This window comes from Oryctolagus cuniculus, chromosome 7 (genome assembly GCF_964237555.1).
Source record: "Oryctolagus cuniculus chromosome 7, mOryCun1.1, whole genome shotgun sequence".
NCBI classification, from domain to species: domain Eukaryota; kingdom Metazoa; phylum Chordata; class Mammalia; order Lagomorpha; family Leporidae; genus Oryctolagus; species Oryctolagus cuniculus.
Window position 1 is genome coordinate 4697263 of NC_091438.1, and position 26919 is coordinate 4724181.

The 26919-nt window shown below is 48.6% G+C and overlaps 1 protein-coding gene and 1 long non-coding RNA gene across 10 annotated transcripts in view; one reads left to right on the top strand and one right to left on the bottom strand.

Annotated features, from left to right (window-relative positions):
* The window catches only part of PAPPA2 (pappalysin 2), a 611815-nt gene that overhangs the window by 307577 nt on the left and 277319 nt on the right, over nucleotides 1-26919 (top strand). For 7 of the 9 annotated variants that reach the window (XM_070077165.1, XM_051856950.2, XM_070077164.1 and 4 more), the window contains one exon: nucleotides 21504-23303. In XM_070077165.1, coding sequence (XP_069933266.1) covers nucleotides 22412-23303 — 892 coding nt within the window. In that variant the 5' untranslated portion in view covers nucleotides 21504-22411. Of the gene's footprint in view, nucleotides 1-19600; nucleotides 19915-19950; nucleotides 20378-21503; nucleotides 23304-26919 lie in introns of those variants that run through there. The other 2 variants (XM_051856951.2, XM_051856957.2) reach the window with 2 other exon arrangements.
* On the bottom strand, nucleotides 15623-18893 carry LOC138850466 (uncharacterized). The gene is made up of 2 exons (XR_011390254.1): nucleotides 18714-18893; nucleotides 15623-16022 (listed from the first exon to the last, which is right to left on the bottom strand). It is a non-coding gene; the product is annotated as an uncharacterized lncRNA (long non-coding RNA).

The following is a 26919-nucleotide window of genomic DNA, read 5'->3' on the forward strand; positions in this document are numbered from 1 at the left end:
GTGTAAAAAAATGTAAATTGTAAGTGATACAGTTTTTTCCTGAGAGGAATAGGTCAGAGAAGGCATATGAAGTGCTTAGCATAGCGCCTAGCATGCTGTTACTGGAGGGGGAAGGCAGGAAGCCCCAGGGCCACGTTCTTCGTGCCTTCGGTTTTGATGGTGCCCTGACAAGCGCTTTCTTAGGCCCTCACACTGCAACGTCTCTGTGACAACATATAAAGCTGGATTCTAAGCTGATGCAAGCAGGGCTCCTCACTAATTAAACTAATTAGCAATTCATCCTAACAGGCTGTGAGGTTCCACTGTCATGGGTATCTCTACTCACAAGAAAAATAATAGCATCATTAGCAACAACCTGTCAGGAAAGCGAGGCAAAAAGTTTTGAAGTAGCAGCCACCTGCTTCTTTGTTCGAGTGTTTTCTCTTTGTCTGGAAAGAGTAGCAGATTGTAGAAAGATGTTTGCCTTGACAGGTAGGTGGGGCTATTTGAGCCCCTGTGCTCCTCTTGAAAGTAGTGGTTATGATAATAGCGACAATAGCCATCTTAATAATAGCGTATCTAGTTATCTGTCCCCACACTAATGGTATACAGCAATCTGGTAACAACACAAAGCCTCAATGGCACACACCAATCTGGATTAATTTGGCTCATGAGTTTGTTGGGTCAGTTGACCTGACATGGCTGATCTTGGTTAGACTAGTGTGTGTCTGTCAGGTTAGATGCTGTCTGTCCGTGCAGTTCTGTTGACCTGGGTTAGGTTCACTTGCCTGTGGGGCACTGACTAGTGTTGATTCAGCTAGGATGGTCAGGATGGCTCATCTCTGGTCCTGAAGGCAGTTTTGAAGCCTCTGCTTGCTTATGTTTGTTACCCCCCTGTTGGCCATGCCCAGGGTCAGAGTGAGGGCACCACAAAGGCAGATACAGGAAGGGTGAGAGCTGGGGCCATTGACCACTACGTCACATGCAGGATTGCATATGTATAGCACATTCTGGCGTTGTGGCTAAGCTCTGTGTATCACTTCATTTAATCTGTCCACAACTCCATGAGGGATGTACATCACAACTGTGTGGATGAGTACTGAAGCTTAGCAAGCGCCTGTACAAGGGGAGGTCAAAATGTTCACATAAAAATGAAATTAAAAGATAATGCATGTTTTCCATGAACTTTGGAGGACCCCTTATACTTAGTGCTTGGTGGAGCATGTGAGTACCTCAGTCACCTCACTGCACAGCCCATGAGGTTAGCCTCCGTGACACACAGCTTCTGTGCATGGCCTCCTGGAGGGTATTTTCCTGAGAGACTTATTTTTCAAAAGATCTTTTCGTTATAGATTCTTCTAGACCTGTTTATTTTTAATTCATTTATTTATTTGAAAGTCAGAGTTAGAGAGAGAGGGAGAGACAGAGAGGGAGATCCTCCGTCTGCTGGTTCAGTCCCCAAATGGCTGCATGGCTGGGATTAGGCCAGGTTGAAGCCAGGATCCAGGAGCTTCTTCTGGGTCTCCCAAGTCAGTGACCGGGGCCCAGGTACTTGGGAGATTTTCTACTACTTTTCCCAGGCCATTAGCAGGGAACTGGTTTGGAAGTAGAGCAGCTGGGACACAAACCATTGTCTCTATGGGATGGTGGTGTCACAGATGATGGCTTAATCTGCTATGCTGCAATGCCATTCCTAGACGTGGTTGTTAATGTAAGGTAAGCATGTTGTAGAAATTGTTTTGGGGCCATTGTTGTGGCATAGCTGATTGAGCCACCTCCTGTGATGCCAACATCCCATATTGGGGTGCTGTTTGAATTCTGGCTGCTCTGTTTCCAGTACAGCTCCCTGCTGATGCTTCTGGGAAGGCAGTAGATAACGCTCCAAGGCTTGCTCCCTGCCATCTGTGTTGGAAACCAGGATGGAGTTCCTGGTTCCTAGCTTCAGCTTGGATCAGTGCCTTCGTGGTCATCTGGGGAGTGAACCAGTGGATGGAAGAACTCTCTCCTTTCTGACACTGAAGCTTTGAGCAAGATTCCAATCTGCTAATTCATCTTCTCAGCATAGTAACTCAGAGTCTAAGATTCAGGGTTTGTTTTAAGATTTATTTACTTATTTGGAAGACAGAATGACAGGGGTGAAGGTGGTATAGATCTTCCAACCGTTGTTTCCCTCACTAAATGTCCACAACAACCGGGAATAGGCAGGCCAAAGCCAGGAGCCAGCAACTCCATCCTGTTCTCCCACATGGGCAGCAGGAGCCAAAGTACTTGGGCCATCCTCTGCTGCCTTTTCTAGCACCTTAGCAGGAAGCTGGGTTGGAAATAGAGTAGCCAGGACTCGAACTGGTGCTGTACTGTGGGATGCTGGCAATGCGAGTGGTGGTTTAACCCACTGCACACAGCTGGCCCCTGAGATTGTATTTTGGTGTTACTGCTTCTCACTGTTCCCTCCTGACATTTCATTCCATTTGTGTGCACTCCTGGGTGGCAGGTTTTCCTCTTCCAAACCCCTCCCCACCCCTTCCCTCAGTCCTCTTCCACTAGGAAGGACTATTCTTGAACACACAGTAGGTGTCCAGAATGAGCCAAATACTTCACATTCATCATTTTTTTAAAAATCTTCACAACAACCTGGAAGGCCAGTACTGTTATTTTCTCTACTTCCTAGAAGTGAAGAGCAGGGCTCAGAGGGGTGAGGACGTTCACTTAAGGTCGCACTGATAGTAAATAACACCAGGCTCCAGAACCACGCGTGAGCCATGCCAAGGCCTGTGTCTTGATCCACTACATCCTAATCCAAGTTTCCTCCTGAAGCCAAACCAAGTTAGATTTTTCTCTGAACAAGCTCCCGTGATTGCTTTTAGAGATGAGGGGGAAAATGAAACTTAACAACCGTCCTCCACTCTCTGTTGGATCAGCTTGCTTCTCTCTGTCTCTCGCCTTACACCTTCCCTACCCCATCACGGTGGCCCCATCCCTCAGCGGATTTGCACTCAAGCGTCTCTTCATAAAGTCCCTGTACCCCACCACCAGACAATACCTCACAGCTCTGTGCCACCCGTACACCCTGCTGCTGGCTCCGCACTCACAGGTCTTTGAAAGGCAGACTCATCAAAGGGGCCCACTGAGATTCTGATTCTCAAAGTCTCACAGTCTGCTTTTGCTTGGCCTCACAGGTTGAAAAAGTTTTGGTTAAATTTATGGCTGTTGACATAACCTTTATGAATTATCCCTCGGATTCTTGAAGAGACTTCAGTCATCTCTGAGCCCCTTTCCTTTCACCTACATGTTAACACTTTGGCTGGTTCCAAGGCTCACATGCTGGTGAATGAAGTTGGGATTCAAGTTTAATAGGTGCTAAGTAGCAGCCTTTAATTTCCCTTCAGGATAAGCCCCTCACTGAACTCTTCAAGTTCAAAGGCCTGGGTGTTGATTAGGCCAGGCAGACAACAATCCCATAGGACTTAGGAGCTGCTCCAATGTCCTTATCTGGCTGCCAGGGTTGGTATTGAGTATAGGCCTCAAGCTGGGGCCCAGTGAATTGTATGGGAACCAGCTAGACAGAGTTGCCAGGGGCAGGGTGAAAGCAGATAGAATGATACACAGGCTCAGGCTATGGTGGGCTTACCCAGCCGGAGCCAAAGGTGCCTCCCTCAGAAGAGCGACCCCTCGTACATAGCTGTCAGTTCTGTTCAGTTCCACAGCCGCCTACTGTGGGTCCTGTTTTGTTGTCCTGGCTCTGTATCAGGCTCCAGGGACACAGAGCTGAGTAAGGAAACGTTCGTGCGTGTAAGCATCTCCTAAGTTGCTGAGTTTAAGGGGGAGGGGAGACAGGAGTGCTGCAGGTGCTGGTTACAACTTCAGCTGAACCCCACATGGGTCTTCCTAGAAAGCAGTGGCACACATTGGGTGTGTGGATAGGAGAGGCTCGCATGAGGAAGTGAGTGTTGCTGGCACTCAACGTGCTGTAGACTCCTCTGGACACCTTATCTGCTGCCCGCCATTCCACAGGTGTTTGCTGTTGGCCCTGCTCCATTCTCAGGAGCTCTTGTCCTGGGCAGGAGTCACGGAGCGTTTTGGGTGTGGTCAGGCTTTGCTCTCATGTCTGGTCTTGCCTGAGCTGCAAAGAGAAATAAGGAACAAACAGCCTCTTACTGTTCAGACAGAACGTAGCAGTGGGTACTGTTTCAATCCCCACACACACTTGCTGATCTACTCTGCTGGGAAGGGCTCCACATTCATCAACAGGAAGATGAGAAGGGGAAGGGACCATTTGCTTCTCTCTAGGAAGTTCTTCTCTCCAGTGATGAAGCATCCTTGTGGCTCCGTAATTTTTTTCAGACCACTGAGGATGCATAGCTAAAAAGACATAGGCTGCACCCTGGATTGTATTACAAGGTTGTGAGGGACAATGGCATAGCCATGCATAAACTGTAAGACGTTGCAGTAAGTCTATCTTGGAGGCTTGAGTGAAGTGTCACTCCCTCTCTAGCAAAGCTGCGCACGTGGAATCTCAGTCTCTGTTGAAGATGCTGTGCAAAAGTCACAGCTACCCCCGGAAGTCCCTTTGCCTACTGCATGAGGAGTTGGCTGTTTTTCCTTGCTGCCTGGTACTGCTTCTTCAACACGGATGGCACGTGCTTAAAACTTCCTCATGGTTGTGTCTTTTTCCCTGACGTGTCTGTGAGGCAATCTGAGGCCATGCTTGGGTGTTACTGTCAAGGTATTCCCAGTGTGGTGGGTGGTCCCCGGAAGGTGCTTGGCTTACAGTTTCTGGATGATTAAGTAAGATCATAATGACTTAACTACCTCCTCATTGTAGATCTAGTTCAGAGGGTAAGATGAGGCTAAAATACCGAGTTAAGATGAAGTGTAGCACGTACGCCAAGATCTGAGCCAAAGGGCCAGGTAAGTGGACCTGCTCAATTCAGATCAAAGAAAGCGAGAACTCAGACACCCCTGTGTGCTGCTTTGTGTGGTGAGCACCTGTCACCAGCCACAACCAACTTATGAGATTGTATTGCTTTAGCTCAAGAACTTTAGAGCCCATGTTGGTCCTGGCCTCTGTAACCAACATCTTCTGAAGATAAATTGAGCCACATAATGTGGCATTGGAGGCTAAGGACCAGAATCTATGATTTAAGTATCTGAGTCCATCCTTCTTTACTTATTCATCATTTGTTAAGAAAAACAATTACTTTATTTATTTGAAGGGCAGAGTGATGAAGAGAGACAGAGGGAAAGAGATCTTCCATCGACTGTTTCAATCCCAAATGAAGTTGACAGCTGGCGCTGAGCCAGGACAATCCCAGAACCCAGGAAATTTATCTGGGTCTCCCATGTGGATGTCAGGTACTTGGGCCATCTTCTGATGCTTTCCCAGGAACATTTAGCAGGGAGCTGGGTTGGAAGGAGAACAGCTGAGACTCAAACGGATGCTCCAGTTTGGGATGTCAGCATCACAGGTGGCAACTTAACCTGCTATGCCACAACACCGGCCCTTTTATGTATTTTTAAGTGATGGAGATTGATGGAATTGAGCGAAACCCCACCTGGGCAAAGACAAGGCCTCCGGTAGTATTTAGAAAGGTGATTATTTGCCAGGAGGTGCTCTTTACGTCTTCAGGCATATATAAGGCACATAGCTTGATCTCTAAAAACTATTGAAAAATGCAGTTAGAAACCTTCACATGACTTCCTCACGTGTGGATCTTGGCAGTATGTCAAGAGCAGCTATGGCCGGCGCCGCAGCTCACTAGGCTAATCCTCCGCCTTGTGGTGCCGGCATACCGGGTTCTAGTCCCGGTCGGGGTGCCAGATTCTGTCCCGGTTGCCCCTCTTCCAGGCCAGCTCTCTGCTGTGGCCAGGGAGTGCAGTGGAGGATGGCCCAAGTGCTTGGGCCCTGCACCCCATGGGAGACCAGGATAAGTACCTGGCTCCTGCCATCGGATCAGCGCGGTGCGCCGGCTGCAGCACGCCAGCCGCGGCAGCCATTGGAGGGTGAACCAACGGCAAAGGAATACCTTTCTCTCTGTCTCTCTCTCTCTCTCTCTCACTGTCCACTCTGCCTGTCAAAAAAAAAAAAAAAAAAAAAAAAAAAGAGCAGCTACACATATAAGTGTTCAATCAGAATGGCATGGCCAGCATAAGACTTTGACCTTGCTTGAAATGAGGAGTTCTCAATAAGGGATGTACTGCCCCCAAGGGACATTTCAGAAAGTAGTGAAGATGGCTTTGATGTCACAGTGATGAGAAAGTACTGCGGACACACAGTGGGTATGCACTAGGGACATTAGACATCCCGACAGAGTATGGCCAGTCCTGCAAAATGAATTTTACTGCATCCTACTAGACTCTTGGAAGTCTTGCCAAACAGCTGCATATATGAAAATCCCATTTATAATAATCTGAGTCTAGGAGCTAATTCTATTTTAGAAATAAACAACTTTAACACAAAGTATTTTTTGTACTCTTTAAATATACTTTACCAAGAATACAGCTACCATGTTATTAAAGGAAGGTTGTCTTTTAACTTGTTCATAGATTTCAGCAAGAGCTGTCCTCCACTTTGGAAAGCCACACCATCTGTGGCAATGCTGTCCACAGTACTGTGGTCACTCAGATCATACACCTGTCTCATCTTGCGTCTGGACTCTACAAACATACACTAGCACAAGTTAGTCCTTTGTTGGTCCTTAATTCAAAATGTCAATGAAAAGAAAAAACCTGAGTGTAACAGATTTAGACTAACCTAAGAGCAACAGGAACACAGGAAAAGATCAGTTACCTCCCAAGTATAGTGCAAAGCCTTTGAAAAAAGAGTGAAAACTTGAAAGTGAATACAGTTGGAGTTTGGAAGGCTCTGCCTTCTCCAGGAGTGCTGGTGTTTAGTCATTGCTTACTCGATGCCAGATGCAACGGTGAGAAGTTTACTTGCTTATGGCTGTCACCTCAGCTGCAGGCATGCAATGATTCTCAGTGGCAGTGCTAAAACTTGCCAGGAATCACACAGGCCGTGGGAGCAGAGGGCACATCAGAATTCCCAGTTGTCAGCTTACAATTCCTGCCTTCTCCTGCAGGTCACATTAGCCAGCTTTACTCTGTGAAATCAGTTCCTGGTACCTCCTGCACTGGGTCTCTGTTGAATGGGTTGGAGGACATCTAACAAGCTTAGGGGCTCGGGCTGCCGTGGTTTCATTTCCTGCTCCGGCTGTGGCTCTGATCTGTGGAAAGATCAGGCTGTGCTGGGTTTCAGGAAGGGCAAATGTCCTTTCCCACAGGCCCACTCCTTGTCCTGAAGCCATCTGGGGGGCACATTCATTTAGAAATGATAGTTCCACATGGACCACATTTCAGTAATTAAAAAAAATTCTTTAATGACGCAGCCCAGCACCAGGAACTCCTTTTCAAAGTATTTAAAATGCCTTGGGCTCTGCAAAATTCCCCAGTAGGAGTTCCTTCAAAAAGACAGTTTTAACTTTGTCATCTCCACGCTTGGATTGTTGCTCCTTTCTCTGCAGTTTCAAAGCATGCCACCTATGGCATCTCTGTTACTCTGTCTATTCAGAAAGAGGGAAAATGAGCCCCTCATATCGGCGTTGGCTTCTTCAGGGTCCCCATCTTGGCTGTGGAATCATCGGGAAGCACACATAGGAAGAAGAGGCATCCAGGCCCTGAAAGGCGGCCCATCTGTGCTTCCCTGGACTTCTGTATGTGTGTCTAAGGAAAGGACAAGTGTCCAGCCCACTCTGTCCCCGCTCTGGCATTAGGCAACTAACTCTTCACTCCATTTTTGTGTGTCCAAGGCATGGCCTTATTTAAGAACATCCCTCCAGACTTCCCTTCTGACCTTGTGCTCAATTTCTATGCTTTCCTCTCTGTTTTCCAGACATTGAGCCCCAATTCCTGCCCCCTCTCTGACCTGTCCCCTTCTGTTTGATCACTTTCTGGATGCCCTTTTGACTTTTTGGTTTGTGCTTTCCCATGAGGCTTTAGCTCAGCTACTCCTTCAATTTTGGCTTCTTTGAGGAACTACCTGAAGTCTTTCAGAACCTCACTACCTAGGGTCAGGGCTTCTCCTCCTGTCCCCCTCCATCTCCAATGCCATATCCTGAGAGAGTGGAAGGACTGAGCAAATCCTCTCTGGCAGTGACAGCTAGCTGTGTGTCAAAGACTTAGGCTTTGCGCCACAGCATAGAATTATAAGGAAGCCATCCAGAGCAAGAGAAGGTGTTTCCAGCTGTTTGCTTTCCAGGTGAGGACTTTGACTCTTCACTTCAAGTGAACTGTGAACTGTGTCCCTAAAGTGATCAAGATGTGGGCCCCCTCTCTTTCTCTACTCACGAGTTGAAGGCAGAGGACTCCAAGGTTGTAAAGGATCGGGCAACCTGGATGGCAGGGCCATGGGGTCCTCAGTCACCACTCACCACCAGGAACGCTTTTATTGGGTCCAAGTGAGCAAGAAAAAACCTTATCATCTAAACTACTTAATTTTGGGATTAATCTGTTGCAACATACAACTTTTTTCTGATGTATTCCCTGAACAGTGTCACCACTTCTATATACTGAGTCTCCATGGACATGGCCAAAGCCTAGGGAAGACTCAACTAGCAGACAATTGGAAAGGCCATGTGACCCAGACTCACTGATTTACCTCAGTCCTGCAACGGAACCCTCTGTAATGGCCTTGAGCGAGTTCCCCAACTAGTTCAAATCTCAGTCCCATAAAATAGATCCCATAGAAGTGACAATGTTAATGGCATCTACCTCTGGGGACACAGTGCATTGCTTAGTGCTTAGTATAGGAATGCAGAAGATACTGTACTGCTTAACACCTGATTCTGAGACACAGAGCCTTGTCTTAGAGTCAGCAGTGACCTAGAACTCCAGGATTTAGCCCAGGTTCTAAATATTGAGTGGTACACACATCATTTCTCAACTGCTTGTAAATACAAAATCAGGTTGTTGTTGTTAGACTCAATATTCTGACCATCAATTTGTGTGTGTGTGTGTGTGTGTGTGTGTGTTTGCATGTGTTCTACACATTCAGCAATTCTCTAGTTCTCTGGGAAGACTAACTAAATGTGCTACTCTTCAACTCAATTCTGACACTGTCAACCAGAGTTAGCATAGATTCCCACAGGTTCAGGGCTCATTCTCAGACTACTCCTATCCCTTCTTACATCAATTGTGTTATCCACAATTTCTGCCTAACTTGGCTACAAATCAACATTCTCACAAACCTCCTAAGGGCCAGTTATTTGCTGGCACAACTTGCAGAGCTCAGAACAATTTTCCTGCCAGGTTACAGCTTTATCATGAAAGGATCCAGGTGCGGAAGAGAGCTAGATGGAAGGAACGCATACGGCAAGGGACAAAGAAGGGACCCCATGCTTCCATGTTCTCTCCAGGAATACACCACTCCCAGCACCTCCGTTTGTTCATCAACATGGAGTCTCTCCAAAGTCCATCGTTGAGAATGTTTATGGTGCTTTTATTACATAGGCATAATTGATTAAATAATCGCTCATTGATGTTGAAGTCCATCTCCCTGGGAGTCAGCAAATGGAACTGAAATTGCCAACTCAGTAGTCACTTGGTTAGTGCCTCTGGCAAACAGACCTCCACTTGCAGGGGCTTTCCAAAAGCCAGCTCATTAACATCATCTCAGGTGAATTTGGAAGGAGCTTGTTAGGAAGATGCTTCTTTGGCTTTTGTCTCCATCGCTTAGAAAATTCCAAAGTTTGCAATGTCTGTGCCAGGAACAGGGATAAAGCTCAAATACAGATGCTCCTCAACTTAAAATGGGATTTCATCCTGTTAAACTCATCATCATTTGAAAGTATCATAAATCAAAAATGCACTGAATACATCTAACTTACTGACAGTCCTAACTCTGAATATGCCTTGAGCATATTCAGAAACCTGCATTAGCCTACAGTTGGACAAAATCGTCTAACACAAAGACTATTCTACAATGAGGTGTTGAGTTATTTCATGTAATTTGTTGAGTTCTGCAGTGAAAGTGAAAAAGAGAAAGTTTGTGTTAGTATGCTTTTGTGCCATCATAAAGCAAAAACTTGCTAAGTCAAACCGTCATAAACTGGGGACCATCTGCAGCCTTTTTTAGCTGAGGTGAAGAGATGGACAGGGAGCTAGTTTTTCTCCGTCTTTTTCAGCCATACTTGTTTTCTTCTGGCTTCTCTCTGGCATGACGTCATTGAGTCTCAGATGGTACTCAGTCCAAACGTCCAGTTGTTAATGCACATCCCTGGTATTCCTCATGGAAATGTGATTTCTTTGCTTTCTTTGGAGCCACACTTCTCAGGCTGGGGAGAGTAATAGTGCACATACGAGTGGAAGGCAGTAACGCAGGATTAGCGTGACATTTGTTCCTGGAATACCAAGTTTACTCAAAGGTTTATTAATATCAGAATAAGAACAGACAGATTGTAGAGTAACATATAAATTTATTTATCTTTAATGATAGAATATGAAATTTACTTTTCTTTATCTAGGGCTGTTTCTTGGAAAGTTGGAGAAACACTGCTCTAAAACCTATAATGCCCCTTTTGCTGAAACAGGGTGATTTTTGCTACCCATTTTGAGGTAGAAAAAATGACAGACCTATAATTTAGACCCCCTGTCCCTGCTACACAGCACTCACTATATCTTGGGATATTTCAGTGCTATTGTTTTTTTTTTTTTTTTCTGTTTCTCTGGTATATAGTATAGGGATATCAAACACAAAGTAATGGTAGGCAATTTAGGTTGGAAGTACAATAAGGCAATCAGTCCTAGGTGAGAGAACAATTTTGAAATATTTGAGAAAAATTCTTCATTTTATTTTTTGCCAGGCAGAGTGGACAGTGAGAGAGAGACAGAGAGAAAGGTCTCTCTTTTTGCCGTTGGTTCACCCTCCAATGGCCGCCGCGGCCGGCGTGCTGCGGCCGGCGCACCGCACTGATCCGATGCCAGGAGCCAGGTACTTATCCTGGTCTCCCATGGGGTGCAGGGCCCAAGCACTTGGGTCATCCTCCACTGCACTCCCTAGCCACAGCAGAGAGCTGGCCTGGAAGAGGGAAACCAGGACAGAATCCGGCGCCCCAACTGGGACTAGAACCCGCTGTGCCGGCGCCGCAAGGCAGAGGATTAGCCTATTGAGCCATGGCGCTGGCAAAATTCTTCATTTTTTATAGGTTAGCCCCCCAAAATTGCAGACAATCAAAACTTTTTCCCAGCTAATAATGAATATTACCAATATATCTAATCAACAGAAATTAAATCTGATAAAGAATAACATTTCCCATTATCAAATTTACATTTGAAAATTTTGTCCTAGGGAAATTGAATTGAGTAGCAGCACTTACTACAAAAGAAAACTCACAACAGTTGAAGCTGCTCCTGTGGACAAAAGCTGATTTATAAACCAATTTTTTTAAGCAGACAAAAAGCTAAGAATTGGTCTGGGTGAAAATTGATTTGAGTAAAATAGACATATAAATGGAAAATAATTAAAATAATTTAACAGCACTGATAAGAATTGATCAAACAAGTAAAGTAGCTTAAAAATTTTGCTCTTAAAATGTAATCAGTTTTAGGGGTTGGTGCTGTAGCGAAGCAGGTAATGCTGCTGCCTTCAGTGCCATCATCCTATATGGATGCCAGTTTGAGTCCTGGCTGCTCCGCTTCTGATCCAGCTCTCTGCTATGCCCTGAGAAAGCAGTAGAAATGGCCCACAGCCTTGGGCCCCTGCACCCATGTGGGAGACCTGGAAGAATCTCCAGGTTCCTGGCTTCGGATCGGCGCAGTTCTGGCAGTAGTGGCCATCTGGGGAGTGAACCAGCAGATGGAAGACCTCTCTCTTTCTCTCTGCCTCTGCCTCTCTGTAACTCTGCCTTTCAAAAAATGAATCAATCTTTTAAAAAATATAGTGTTTTAGAATTATGCAGAGTTTATTTTTCATTAATGAACCAATACCTTTTAGACTTTAATGTTATTTATCATAAAGTGGGATCAAGTTATTTATGAGAACTCAACATGATGGCTTTGAAAGCTATGCTGCTTCTGAAATTAATCAAAGGAGTGGGCCAGATTATCAGGAACCTTTGACTTGGCAGTGGAAGTTGTCCAGTGAAAGATAAATTATATCAGCATTCATTGTGCCTCTCTCCATGTCAGCATTGCACAGTGCACTTCACATACAATGGTTCATGCTTTGGACAAGACGGTTTAATATCCCTGTTGTGCAGAGGTGGATGCTTCATGTCTGCCTGGTCATGGGACTTGTCTGGAAGGATCCAGCTCTCTATGAGTTTGCCTCTCAAGAACTCTTTACAGGGCCAGTGCTGTGGTGCAGTGGGTTAAGCTGCTGCCGGTCTGTAACACGAGCATCCTGTATCAGAGCACAGGTTTCAGTCCACGCTGCTCTACTTCCCATTCAGATCCTTGCTAATGCACCTGGGAAAGCAGCAGAAGATGGCCCAAGTCCTAGGCCTCTGCCATCCAAGTGGGAGATCCAGATGGAGTTTCAGACTCCTGGATTCAGCCTGGCCCAACTCTGGCTGTGGCAGCCATGTGGGCAGTTAGCCAGTGGGTAGAAGATATCTCTACTTCTCTCTGTCTGTCACACTATGCATGTCAAATGAATAAATACATCTTTAAAACAAACAAACAAAATGCATTTATTGCACTCCCACCCACATACCAACCACCCTGGGATAGCTTCAGATCCATGGTCACCGGTTCATTCATTGCCCTCAATAATAAGTTGTGGTGTTTTGCATTTTTTTTGTAATAATTTGTTCCAATCCCTATAGGAAGATTATATTACCATGCTACTGCCCTGTGAGTTGATTTTCCTGCCTCATTGACATGGAGCTGGATAATTACTTACTTGGGCCAATAGAACATAGAAATGATCTATGTGGCACCCAAACAAGTTTTAAGAGTCATTGCATGGTTTTGTCATGACTACTTTCTCTGTACTCTGATGTTTTGGGCCAGTTTGTTCCTTTTATTTTTTTTTTTTAAATTTCAAGTTATTTGAGAGACAGAGAGAGAGAGAGAGAGAGAGAGAGAGAGAGAAATGCTCCCAACCACTGGTTCACTCCCCAAATACCCACAGCTGTGCAATCCAGGTCTCCCTTGGGTGGCTTGAGCCATCACCTGTTTCCCCACAGGAGTTGCATTTGGGGGAAGCTGAAATTAGGAGCTGGAGCCAGGAATTGAATCCCAGTACTAGGATTTGGGGTGTGGGCATCCTAGCTTGCAGCCTGGTAGATTCTTGGCTCCCAGATAATCCTCTGTTGGTGTTGAAAGTGGGGATTTCTTCTGTGCATTGAGAATGTTTATCAGCGTCGTTGGCCCCTACTCACTAGGTACCAGTAGTTCCCTCTCAGAGTTGTGAACAGCAAAGATGTGTGGAGACATAGCATCAGCCCTGATCCAAAATCCTTCCTCTGCCACAAAAACGGCATGTCCCATGGAGCTGTTCCTTTATACTCAATTCCAGAGTTTCAGGAAAAAACGTTTCAGGGCTGGCCTTTTGTCACAGTGGGTTAAGCCACTGCCTTCAGTGCTGGTTTGAGTCCTGGCTGCTCAACTTCTGATGCAGCTCCTTGCTAATGTGCCTGGGAGAGAAGAGGAAAATGGCCCAATTACTTGGTCCCCATCACCCATGTGGGAGACCCAAATTAGAGTTCCAGCTTCCTGGCTTTGGTCTGGCTCAACCCTGGCTGCTGTGGCCATTTGGAGAATGAATCAGAGGATGAAGATGGCGCTCGCTCTCTCTCTCTCTCTCTCTCTCTCTCTCCCTCTCTCCCTGCATTCCCCCCTACCCCAGCCTCATCACTCTGCTTGTCAAATAAACAAACAAATCTTTAAAAAATATTGTGAGGACTAGCACTGCAAGTGACCCACAAGTACATTTAATATTTGAGAAACCTGTCTTTTCTTGTCTAAGTCTGAGATTTTCAGGTTGTTTGTTTGACACAAAGCAACCTAGTGAAAGTTGACTAATACAAAAATTTAGAAGAAAGAGCAGCATACATTTGGGGGTAATCCTGGCTTATTTTAAATGTGATTAAAATGAAGTGTATATATTTTTAATGTTAACAGACCATCAACTGATAGCCTTTAATAGTATTAAAAGTCAATATTAGTTAAACAGATGACCTCGCATTTGCCCATCTTGTATGACTCCTTGCAGCAGGAGTTAAATGAGTTTGGTAAATGACTTGTTTTTCCCTTTACAGTTTGTTAGTTATTTGTCCCCCAGAAGTCAGTGGAGACATGATGGATCCAGGATGCAAGGGTAGTGGGGACAAAAGCTCTTGTGGCAGATACTCAGCATGGGCAGAAGTTGGACTTGCCCTTGGAGGCTCCTATCAGTTGGGGCCTCTGTTCTTGGAGGCATCTAACACTTACTCAGAGGAGACAGTAGATAAAGGCTTAAAGATCCTTCTGTGACTCCACAGAAAGCAGTGAGATGTCCTCTTCAGGAAAGTCTGGATTTGTCATGCAGGAGTTCAGTCTTAATCGTGTCTCTGTATCTCTGTGCCGAGGCAGGTGCAGTATGGTGAAGAGAGAGAACTCTGGAGACACGAAGTTGTTTTCCAGGTCAGTAAGCTTCTATCTTGAACTTACTGTGCCTCAATCTTCCCTTCTACAGTGAGGCCATAGTGCAGCTATCTCATGGGTCACTTGCTGGATTCAGCAAGGTGTTACACTGAGTATGTGGTATGTGCTCAATAAATGTTAGCTGCTGCCATTATTCTTCATGTGACTGTGGGGATAAGAGAAGTACCTGTCTCCCAGAACCACTGTGAGCGTTGATAAATATAAACACAGAAAGCATATACGAATACTACAGTACACATATACATTTGTAAAATGACCAGGACAGTGCCTACTGTATTTTAAATAATAAATATTAGCTTTTATTATTTTTTAAAGATTTTATTTTATATACTTGAAAGACAGAGTTTCAGAGAGAGGTAGAGAGAGAGAGAGAAAGAGAGAGAGAGGTCTTTCACCTGCTGCTTCACTCCCCAAATGGCTACAATGGCCAGAGCTGAACCGATCTGAAGCTAGGAGCCAGGAGCTTCTTCTGGATCTGCCGTGTAGGTGCAGGGGCCCAAGAACTTGGCCTGTCCTATACTGCTTTCCAAAGTGCATTAGCAGGGAGAAGGATCGAAAGTGGAGCAGCTGGGACTTGAACCAGTGCCCATATGGGATGCTGGTGCTGCAGGCTGAGGCTTTAACCCACTATGCCACAGCACCGACCCCAGCTTTTATTACTAATACTTGTATTGTTACCACCTTGGGGAAATGACTAAATTTTATAATTTTGGCACAGTACCACATTTTAAAACGGCTTCCCTCTGAGTATTCTCACACTAATGCCATGTCCTCTAATATTTGTTTTATTAAATACTTGGCAGTGCGACATAAGTACCAGGCATCTTTCTCACCATAGCAGCAGAACTCTACAACTCCCTCTGTGACACCCCAGTTTCTGCATATCAGCGCCTTAATGGAGTTACATTTAAATATATGACCTTCCTGAAGGACCAAATTAAGTGTACTGACTGTGAATGATTGATGTACACTTGGGTATCTATTCATGAAACATGAACATGAGTTGTTTATTTTTGTTTTTATTTTTTAGTTTGTTTATAGTCAAGAAGGAAGAATCTTAGAAATGTATTGGTGTGGGCTGAAAAATACAGAAACTTACATATGACCTAAAAGAGAACTTGGAGGTGTCCCACTCCAATCTCCTCATCTCACAAAGAGATCAGAGAAGTCTATTAAGTTGCCCAAGGCCAGGCAAGAATGGCAGCACAGAGCATACTCATGGAGCAGGGCTTGGCTAGTGCTTGGTTTCTTGATTTGCTGGGCTCAAGTGGGTTGACGGCGCTGGGACTGTAGGCCCGCTTGGTTCTCCATTCGGTCTGGTTCCCCAGGTTCCTTCAGAGGCTAAATGAGAGAGTTCAGATCCGGAGAGGCGCCTGTCACCTGCTCCTTTGGTCTTTGGGCACCTGTAGAGAGAACAGTGTATTCGACGCTCAGAGTCCCTGGCTCCACTCCTGGCTTCCGTTTGCAGAGGAATAATTTCCACACAGTAATTTTTTTCCAGACACAGTTTCTTGAGTTTTGACACATGCACACACTCATGCACCATCATTACAATCAAGATAGAGAACAGTCTCATAACACCCAAATCCCTTTCTGTTTTTTCTCTTTCTTTTTTTTTTTTTTTTTTTTTGAATCCAAATTTTCACCTACACTCCAGTTTCTGGCAATCACGGATCTACTCTATGTTCTCATTGTTTTGTGTTTTCCAGAGTCTCAGAAATGAAACTGTGCAATATATAGTCTTTGAGTCTGGCTCCTTTCCCTTTGCGTATTGCATAGGAAATTTGTTCTGGCTGTGTCCTGTCTGCCTGCAGCTCTGTGGGTAGGTCATTTAGCTTCTTCCAGCCGCTGTGTCCTCTGTAAAATGGGCATCACACTTGTGTTCACATCGTTGTGGTCAGGAAGAGAGAATGCACACAGATGTGCATCAAGAAAGAGGATTTGCAAGTGTCCGAGTGTACCTATTTTTCTGGTTATGAGGTTGCCCTTTGAAGAGATTCTAGGTGCAGACACCCAGATTGAAGCATAACATGGCGGAGCCTCTGTTCATCTGATGAGCAGGGCAGGATCCAGCATCACTGTGAAACTCCTCCCCAGCTCAAGGGCTCCAGAGGCCGATCTCGAGGCTCAAAACCTTACAGGAAATACTTACCCCACCAGGGCTGTCACCAGGGGATAGAGGTCTCTGGCATGTTGCCTCGGCCACACTGCGCCGAGGCGCTGGGAAGCCTAACCTGTCCGCGACACACTTTGATCTGTTCGGATGAAAGACAGTCCTCAAAGCATGGCCATGGACTTCACTAATAATTTATAATAGCAATTGTGTTGTGGTAAAAATAGGACTGTCTAACATACGGAGCGCCACACAGCTCGGCAAGAAGCTAGGGCTCGTCTTGGCTCAAAACCCACAGGGAGGAGAGTGAGATCAGATTTGCATTTCGCTCTGAGGGCTGCGTGATTCTGACTTACAGCACACACATGACCAGCACACATTCCCCAGGCACTTCTACCAGGGTGTGGGACACGGCAGGCCTCCCCCTCCAGCTAACTGTCGCTTGCAAACCAGCAAGACAGGTGAAAACACAGGGAAAAATACTGGCCTGGGACGCAGGAGATCTGGCTGCCGTGTCTGGCCCTGTCATGAATTCTGAGACTTTACTCTTGTTCCCTCTCTCATACAAAAGGGGGCTGCAACAGGCTACCCTGCAGGCATCTCGGCCACCCCAGGAATGCCAGAGCCACTGACTCCCAGCTCCGAGCAGCAGAGCAGGGAGAGCAGAAAGCAGCAACCTTGAATCTTCAAGTGGAATCCTTCAGAGAGTCTCACTGTTTCCAGCACAAGCTGAATAAGATTCCAATAAACATATTGCTGAAATGTTTGTTTCCGGGTGTCGTTTTAGACTGCAAGTAGCTAAAACAGATCCGGCGCCTATATATAGATACTGCATTTGGTTGTGTTCAGGGAGGTTTTTATTACTACGCTCCCTGGCTGGCTCCCAGCTGAGCTTTCCCTCAAGGGACCAGATTTTAGAATCAGAAAGTCAGAGAGGATCAGTGACCGTGCCCAGGGGTCTTTCTCCTTCCTCTCTCCTGCCTCTCTCCCGTCTGCCTGCCAGCGCTCTCTGCTGCAGGTGACACACCAGCGTGGACACGCTGCCCTCTTTGCTCAAAGACTGAATAATAATGATGACAGTGCTAATGGAGACTGACCAATGCCACTATGGCAGTAAATACAAGCAAAACAGCCCTGACGTCCTGGGCTTAAAGGAAACAATACAATTTGGGTTGAAATGAAGTGCAGATGGTCACAACCGCCCAGGCATTGGGTTCCTATGAGGACCCAGCATTCTCTGAGGATAGAAACAAAGGGGCTGTCAAGGGTGGCTTTTTTGGGGTGTGTGTGCGCACACACCCGTGTCTGAATCTTACTGCTAAACTCTCCAGGGGAAGATACACGAGGAGCAAGCAGATGAAAGAGGGAAGGTGGAGGTGGGTGTTGGAGGAAGAGCTGCAGGGAGGAAAGAGCAGGGAGCAGGGCTTCTTTAAGGAGACAATGTTGAAGCCTGGCAATCCGATTTTCTAAAACTGTGCCCGGCCCCTGATCCCTGCGAGGCAGTCCCTCTGCTGTGTACCCTTTGTTTTCTGTGCCTGGAGCCTACCCCCTGCCCCTCTCGTGGGGTCTCCCTCTGTCACCTGCCCCTGGTTTCTTTGTGTTGGACCACCAAGGTCTAGCTGCTCTCCTGGTCTCCATAGTTTACGTGCGTCTCCACCTCTTGCTCTCTCCTCCTCCTGCCTGGCTCCTTCTTCCCTCTTCCCTTCCCTACTTCTCTTTTTCAGCCCTTTCTCCTCCCAGACTCTTCTCCTTCCCTAGCCCTCCTTTCCTCCCCTCCCCCTCCCCTTCCCCTCTGCTCCCCTCCTTCTCCTCCCCCCCTCGCCCCCTTCTCTCCTCTCCCCTTCTTCCCCCTCTCCATGTTCCAATCTCCCCCATCCCTCTCCTTCCTCTCCCCTCTGCTCTTTTCCCTCTCCCTCCCTCTCCCTCTCCGTCCTGGTCCTTGTTTATCTGTAAGCTCCAATTTCTTGCCTTATAGATTTACCTGCAGAACAAGACACCGCTCCTCTTGCAAAACTGTTTAAGAAATCCATATCCTCTCCCTTCATTCCTTGGACATTTCAGAAATGATATTCCTCCCCCAACTACCCCCGTCAAAATGAAATGAATGCAGCCAGCTCCTGCTGTGTGTCCTTAAATTCATTCCCTCTAGCTTCGCTGGTTTGAAAGCTGTACCCTAGAAGGGGCCTCCTCCGTTTGCTGGCAACCCTGCTCCAGTCTGATCGCCACAGATAGTGCTTTGGAGTGAAAAAAGGGGGAAAAACCCTCTCGTTGGAGATTTCAAAACAGATTCTACCAGCTTTGAAATCTGTGCACTTGCGGAGTGGAAGGCTTTGGGGAAGAGGGGTAGAGGACTTGGGGTGTGGGTGTTTGTCATAAACAAATAAGCAACAGAATTTATATATGTATAAATGTGGGCTTCCCTTGGCATGTTTGCTGTCTTTCTCCCTGGCATCGAGAGTGGGGGGTGCTGTGTGAGTCTGACTTCTCTCACACTTTTGCTCAGTGTGTGTGTGTGTATGTGTGTGTGTGTGTGTTTGCGTGTGTGATGGAATTGAGGAGGGGGTTGCTGTGTTTCTGATCTGATTCACTTGACAGATTATATGAATCCAGCCCACCTTTCCGCACATGTCAAACAGATGGGATCATTGTTAAAAGGCTTGAGAGAGCTGAGGCTGAGCGGTGGGTAAGGCAGGGAGGGGAAGAGAGGAGGGGGCCGAGGAAAGGGAGGGGCACTCCTGGTAGCTTTGTATTTTTCACACATTGGAGCTGACAGGAGCCCTTCTTCTCCGTGGGGGGTGGGGGGAGTGTTTGGGGGGTAGGAGGCTGGTGAGGGGGGGTGGGAAGGCAGAGAGGTGGGGTGTTGATGGGCAGGGTTATGATGTCACAGCCAAAGTTACAACAGGAGGAAAACACAGAAATGGTTCAACATTTTTTTTTTTAACTTTGGACTGCCAAGAGCTGAAGGAGAGTGGTGAGCAAAGGAATGAAGGGGAGAGAGAGAGAAACTAAACTGGAAGCTTGAGTTTTGTGTAGCTTCTTGAAACCTTATGAATGGATTGCTAGCAGCTGAGAGCCAGGAGAGCCCTATAGGGGATGCAAGAGCCCTGGCACACTAAAAGGGGGAGACAAGCAGGCTGAATTCTTCTTCCTTGCTGGGTTATCCCTCCTTCCTGAAATGAATGGTAGGAAATCTTTTTCTGAGGGTCTTGGGGGGTGGCACGTGGCGGGAGGGGGGAGTTGACTTTGCCCTTTCTTACCTGAGTATCTTCCCTTCCCTTAAGCTAAGACTCCTCTCCTCCCCTCCTCTCTCTCTCTGTCTCTCCCTCTCCCCCTCCTTGCTGGCTCTCTCTGCCCTGTCCCCCTCTCCTCTCTGTCCTTTCAGCCTCTGCTTGAGCTACGTCAGGGGACACAGAAGACTGAGTGAACAGTGGAGTGAGCTGGGAAATACAATAGCAAGAAAGGCTGAGGGCTATCTGTGATGACTCCATGTGCCTGGGTTGAGATCTGCTTTGCGGCTCTGCGAAGCAGGGCAGGATGCTGGAGGGGTGTCTGGGGGCACAGCATCTCTGAAGCCAAGAAGTCAGTTGTGAGCTGGGGTCAAGGAGTTTAGTTGCTGCTGAGGACACTCAAGGCAGAAGAGACAGCGTGAGTTTACTCCAAAGTATGTGGCTGCATGTGTGAGACGCAGGCAACACCAGAGTGATTTTTAAAGTACAAGTGATTTTTCTTCCTACTTGAGTGAAGGGCCCCGTCTGTTTCTCTACCTGTTTTGTAGCACCTGTGTTCACCTAGCCTGACTTGTGTAGAGAATTCAGACCCAAGCTCTGTGTGTCCATGTTTACGTGTGCATGTGTGTGTGTGTGTGTGTGTGTTGGTGCACATGTAGTTGGGGTGAGACCCTTTGAGAGAGCCTGCATCCAGGCATCTCTGCAAACCTCACAGAAATCTCCATCACAGTATTTCTGTCCCTGTCCTTTCCATTCATTTCAAAGCAATTGAAAAATAGTCGCTTGGGTCTGGCTGTTCACTTTTGTTAATTACTTATTTTGAGCATCTCATTTGTTTATTTGCTCACTCAGCATATGGTGACTTTTGCTAACTTCAGACAGAGAAACTTCTGGGCAAAAAAGATCCATGTAGTATGAATTCATGGCATTCCATTGAATGCTTCTCAGAGCAGGATAATTGATTTCTCCCCTCTCCTTCTGCCCAACACAAAGTGAATTTAGAGTATTGTTCTTTTAAACCCCACATGATTAAAATAAGAAAAAAGACAAGGTGTTTGTGGCAAAACAAAAGAAAGCCAGGCAAGTGGTCCCTGAAAGGCTTGCATGGGTTTATTAAGCAGTGGGCAGGTCTGTGCCCAACACTTGTGTGTGTGTGTGTGTGTGTGTGTGTGTGAGAGAGAGAGAGAGGGAGAGAGAGAACACAGAGAGTGCTCCAAACAGTATTGATCGTTCACTATTGATTGTGTAGGCTGCTGCTGAAAGAGAGCGCCCGAGATGAGATGTTTACTGGGGAATGAGGAGTAGCGTCTGCACCCTGTGCCTCGGTGAGGTGGGGAGGTTTTCAGGAGGAAGGAGGGGACAGGCAGTAGGTGGAGTGATGCACCGAACTTATTAGCTTTGACATCATCATTGTCTTTAACTGAAAAAAAAAAAAAAAACAGAAGAAGATAATTACAGGCAGAGAGCAAGAGAGAGAAGGGGAGCAGAGACACGGAGAGAACAGGTCCCCTGAGCACGTGCTCTGCTCTCCCTTGTCTTCCCAGGGACCCACCAGACCCCACGAGGGCGAAGTCACGGGCTCTCAGGCTCATCAGGTTATTAGAACAGCAGACTGGCACCCCAGAGGAGAACTTCACGGAGACTTGCACCATACCAACAAGTTGGAAAGGGAGAGAAGTCCTTCAACAACCAGCAACCCCACGCACCCCTCTGAGGGCAACAAGCACTGTGCTGTGCACGGGCAGACTGGAAGCCGGATGGGCACCTGGCTGAGCACATCTGCAGAGTGAAAGTTAAGTACCAGCTCGGATTTCTGTGCCCCAGATTTTCCTTAGCCTTTTTAGATAATACTCACCAAATTGTGTGTCTCTGTATACAAGTCGTGCTAGCCATTTGTTTTAAGGTGCACATATTTGGGGTTTGTAGTTGCAAGAAAAGAAAGGTGTCCTAGGGAAGGAAGAAGAGCGAGAAAGGACAATGAGGAAATGAGATTATGTTGAATGGCCTCAGGTAGCCAGGGGGTTGTGAGTGTGGATTTGACAGAGTTTAGCTCATGCCTGTGGGTCTCTTCTGGTGTCCGTGAGGGGAGGGATTACTGAAGAAGGAAAAAAGAAAGAAACTTGAGCTCTCCAGGAGGAAATTCAAAGGAACCCAGAGAAATTAAGTTCATTCTGCAAGGACGAAAATAGAGGCAGAAGAGCCAGGTCAAGGGGGAGGCGTGAGGGCAGCTCACGCAGCGGGGTGAGGCGCAGGAGCCACGCTGGCACAGTGTCCAGAGCTGGGAGCCAGCAGAGGCACTATTTGGGGACGACTCGAGAAAGTTTGGTCTGTGCACTAAACAATTTCCTGAGGACTGCAAATCCACTGCTAGCTGCCTCCTTCTGTCTCCCCATCACTGTGGTGTGGTACCCGGGAGTTGACTTCTGGTCTTGTACCAAGAGCTGGGGGAGGGATGATGTGCGTGCAGATATTGCGGTTCAGCCTGGTGATTCTGGCTGGGTGGGCTCTCAGTGCTGCCAGTGCCGAGCTGGGCTGGGCACGCAAGCAGTCCTTGGCACAGAGGGGACACCTGAATCAGGTACCGTTGGAAGGAGACCGCTGCTGGCTGGGGGCCAAGCTTCGAAGACCCAGAGCTGTTCCCCAGAATCACCTCTTTGGGGTCTACCCCAGCAGGCCCGGGAGCCACCTGAGGCCCTTCCCCATAGGGGAGCAGGGGACCCATCAGGCTGGGCGCATGAAACCAGACACTGAGGGCAAGGCTGCGAGCCTGGCTCCCCAACACCTGACTGACAAGGCAGGAGGAGCGAGCCGTGCGGTGGAGCAGCCCGCTGCCCCGTGGGTAGGGGACAGTCCTATTGGGCAATCTGAGCTGCTGGGAGATGATGACACTTATCTTGGCAACCGAGGATCCAAGGAGTCTCTAGGTGAGGCTGTGGCTCGGGAAAGCTCGTCCCCGGCTGCCTCCATCACCACGGCCTCCGAACGCCCCTCGGAACCCAGACCAGGGACCCAGAGGCAGGCCTGGGCCAGGTCTAGGCGTCATCGCCCAGTGACCAAGAGGCAGGCAGAAGACGCGCGGGGAGACCCCGATCTCCCGCTCTTCCAGCCCCGGCCTGACCATTCCCCGAAGTCCGGGACCGGCGTTCAAGATGGTGGCGGGGCCCCAGGCTGGGCGGCCGAGCCCACCAGCCCCCCGGGAGGCCTGCCTGTCGTGTACTTCTCCGGGAGGCGGGAGCGGCTGCTGCTGCGTCCAGACGTGCTGGCTGAGCTTCCCCGGGAGGCGTTCACAGTGGAAGCCTGGGTGCAACCCGAGGGAGGACAGAACAACCCGGCCATCATCGCAGGTAAGAGCCCCTCCCGGGCTCCCGGGGGCCTGGCGGGCGGCTGGCTCCAGTTCTGACAGGGTTCCTTACACACGGGAGGGGACGGGGGAAGGACAGCCTGGAAGGGCTGGCCCGGAAGACGCGGGGGGAGGGCTTCCTTGGCCTGCGCAGCACTGCGGACACCCACAAAGAGAAGATAGCGACTCTCCAAGCGCAGCACGTGGCCCTTGTATTGATTTCCTGTAGTGCCACTGCACTTGGGAGACCTCGAGCTAAGCCCTCTCACCTTGACTTAAGGGGGGAGGTCTCTGGAGTCCTTCCTCAAAGGGGACATGGGGGCAGGGGCGGTCCCCAGTTCCTCTCTCATCGTCCGGGCTGAGATACCCAGGCCGCTTGGGCAGTGGACGAGAGTCCCGGGGCCGGAGCAGTGAGTCATGCCCGGGCTGGTGCAGACAGCAAGGAGCAGGGCTGCCAGGTACACTGCCAGCCGGGTCCTTGCTGGATGAGCAGCCCTGGCCCCTGGCCAAGATGCACCACCCCAGGCAGGCTCTGGGGTCTCCTGCACTTTGTCCCAACAGTCCTGTCCCCTGCGTAGGAGCGGCAGGATCTCCTGACAAGCCCGGATCCTGGCTTCCAGCCCCGACTGTTGTAAGAGGGACCTAGCAACGAAACCTTGTATGACTCAGTGGTTTTAATCAGAGGCACCTGTCCGGGAATAGGACCCATGTTTATTTTCTACGGCACTCAGACCTTGGCTTTCGTGGAAAGTCACCCAGAAGGGCAGAGGGAAGAGTGGGGTTAGGGGCAGCTCACTCCCTCTGCCTTACTGAAAGGTCGATTCGAAGCAAGGGGTGGGGGACTACACTTCGTATTTCATCATCTTGGGTCTCCTTATCCTTGCTGACTCACCATGACTGCCCAACACAAAGCAAGGTGTGCAGTGAAAACATTGAAATCTCATTTGCTTGGGTCAGCCACATCTCTCTTTGGTGTGTGCTGGTCCCATTCCCTGGATGGGGAAACTGAGGCAGAGAGCAGCGTGCCAGAGGCAGGCTGGGAACAGAATAGCTGGATGACACCCCAGATTCCTCTCAGGTTGCTGGGTGCCTGCAAATAAGCTTCAGTCTAGGGACAGAACTCTGGAAGGAGGGGGCCCCTCAGTGGGGGTTGCTGGAACATCCCTTCTGGGCTGTCTCCCCCTTCTTGGCTGTGATTTCTCCTTTGGAAGCTGGGATTCCCAGACACTGAGCACTCGTGAGTCTTGTGGTTTTGCTTTATTTTATTTTGGGGTCGGAGGGGGTGAAGGAGGGGAGGGAGGGAAGGGGCTGGGCTATGAGTTAGGTGGAGGCAGAGAACAAGGAGAAGGAAATCCTCCTTCTGAGGCCAAATGGAAGAAATAATGCGATGATTATGTGACCAGAGTTGGCAGCGCACAGTTTTCCCAGATGACATCTTGCTGCCTGGCCTCGCTTCCTGGGACCCATCTTCCAGGGAGGCTTGCAGTCTAGGCCAGGGCCCACAGCTCTGCTCGCCCCTCCTTGCGCAGTAGCACCCTAGGGACCTGGGACTTGCTCCCTGGCTGCCAGGAGTTAGAGAAGGACTACATGTGGGAGGGTCTCAGGGGCCACTGCCTTGAGTTATGAAAGCCCAAACCTACAGAAACAGGTTCCAGACCATGGGCACCTGACCTCGGTCCCGTCCCTCCCATGTCCTCTGTCTCAGCTCTGCACCAAGGAGAGTAGCGCCATGACTCGGTTCCCGGACCAGTGTTCCTTGCTGCTCCGTCCTCCCCGGTCTGCCTCCCTCCCTTGCCCTCTTGTCCATTGCCACCGCTGACTGCCCCCCCACATCCCTGCTACCACCGTGGCACACACACACACAGCTCCTTCTGCCAGGCGCCCACCTGACCTTGTGTAGCCCCCGTAGGTTTGTGAAGTTGGGCAGGAGGTCGTTTACGGTCTAGCTTCTGAGAGTCCAATTCCACTGGAGGTCTCCTCCGGGAAGGAATACCCAGGCCCATCTCATGTCCACTTCCACCCCATCCCTTTCTTCAGAAAACACCCAGTGAGGAGTCAAGGGAAAGTGGGGGTTGGGAACAAGGTCTTCGTTCTTCCGGCGCGCAGGCTCCTGAGGACGTGGACATCCTTGTCTACCCATCTGCTTAGCTGCTTATACATCACATGAGGACCTGCTGGACCTCCTGGCTGAAAACCAGGAGGCTGCCAAACGTCGCCCCCCTCGGGGTAAAGAGTCCAGTTTACCCTGCTTCACTGCTGCCTATCAACTGATTAGCTCATCTTCCCACTCCCACCCTAGCCCGTGGCCTTGAGCTGCACCACCTGTTGCTACCATGGTGGGCGTTCACCCATGCAGAATGACAGCGGCAGACTCAGGACCCTGGGAGCGACCTACAATTCAGCTATTACCATTCTGCTGCCCGCTGAGGCTAATTCAAGTGCTGCACCCTTTTCTCTAGCAATTTTCAAGCCTCAGCTTCTACCTGCTAGACTGAAACCCGGCTTCCCAGGCCTCACCCTACCAAACTTGGGGCCTTTCCCCTTCAGCGAGGGCTTCAAGCAATTCAGCCACACCAGCCATTGTAGCAGAGACCCCCCCCACTGCCCTTAGGGAATACTTCCTGCACTGGGCACTAGGTGGCAGTGTTGCTTCATGCACAAAAGCGTGAGGAGCCACGTAGTGGGGAACCTCTCTGATTTCTTGGAGGGATGTCCTACCCTGGCCCCTGAGCTGTATTTAATCAACCTCTCCCAGAGTGTTGGTAGGCAGCCCTTAGGGTTGGGGTCAGCTTTTTTTTGTGTGTGTGTGTGGGCTCAGGCGAAAGGGCTAAAGTAGCATTTTGGGGATTGTGACTAACAAGCACTTTTAACAACTAGTAAAGAACATAAAGTTAAGTCAAGTTACTTCTCTTTGCTCACTTACAGTTTCTGAAAATAGGAAGCTGGACTCCAGGAAACTTTGATATAGGGTGGGAACAATACAAGGCAAGGCTCACAGACCTCAGGCGCCCAGGGTCTCTCCAGCCCTTGGACAGGCAGTGATGGTGCCTGGGTCTCCTACTAGGGAGAGCCTAGGAATGCACTTGCTTTCCATCTCAGAATCAGAGCAACTGAGGCCCAGGGGAGGATCCTTTGCAACTGCTGGTCAGGGGCCTGGCCGCCCAGGGCAATGTGGCCACCTCAGAGTAGTCTGAGGTCAGCAGCCCATTTGGTTGGGCCATTGGAACTGGGTAGTGGACATAAGCCAACTTTTGTCTCGTCCTGGTGAGAAATCTTTAAGCTCCAGCACCCAACCCTGGAACCTTCCTGTTCCTTTCCCTCCGTCTCAACTTCCTTTCCTCTCCTTCAACCCCAACGTACACAGAGGAGCAGGTTTTAATAGGTTCCTCCTCACCCATAATTGATTTCAAATGTTCCCTGAAGTTGCCCAGCTGAGTAACCACCTGCAGCTCCAAGTTGCAGGAGCCTGAGTCACTAAGTCCATGGCGGATTTGGAGCCCAGGCCCACGTTCCCTCATCCAACAAATATTTGTTGAGTGGCTTGCCATGCGAAGCCCAGCAGGGCTCTGTGGGGAATACAAAGATGTCTAAGAAACTGTCCCTGACCTGAAGCGCATTCT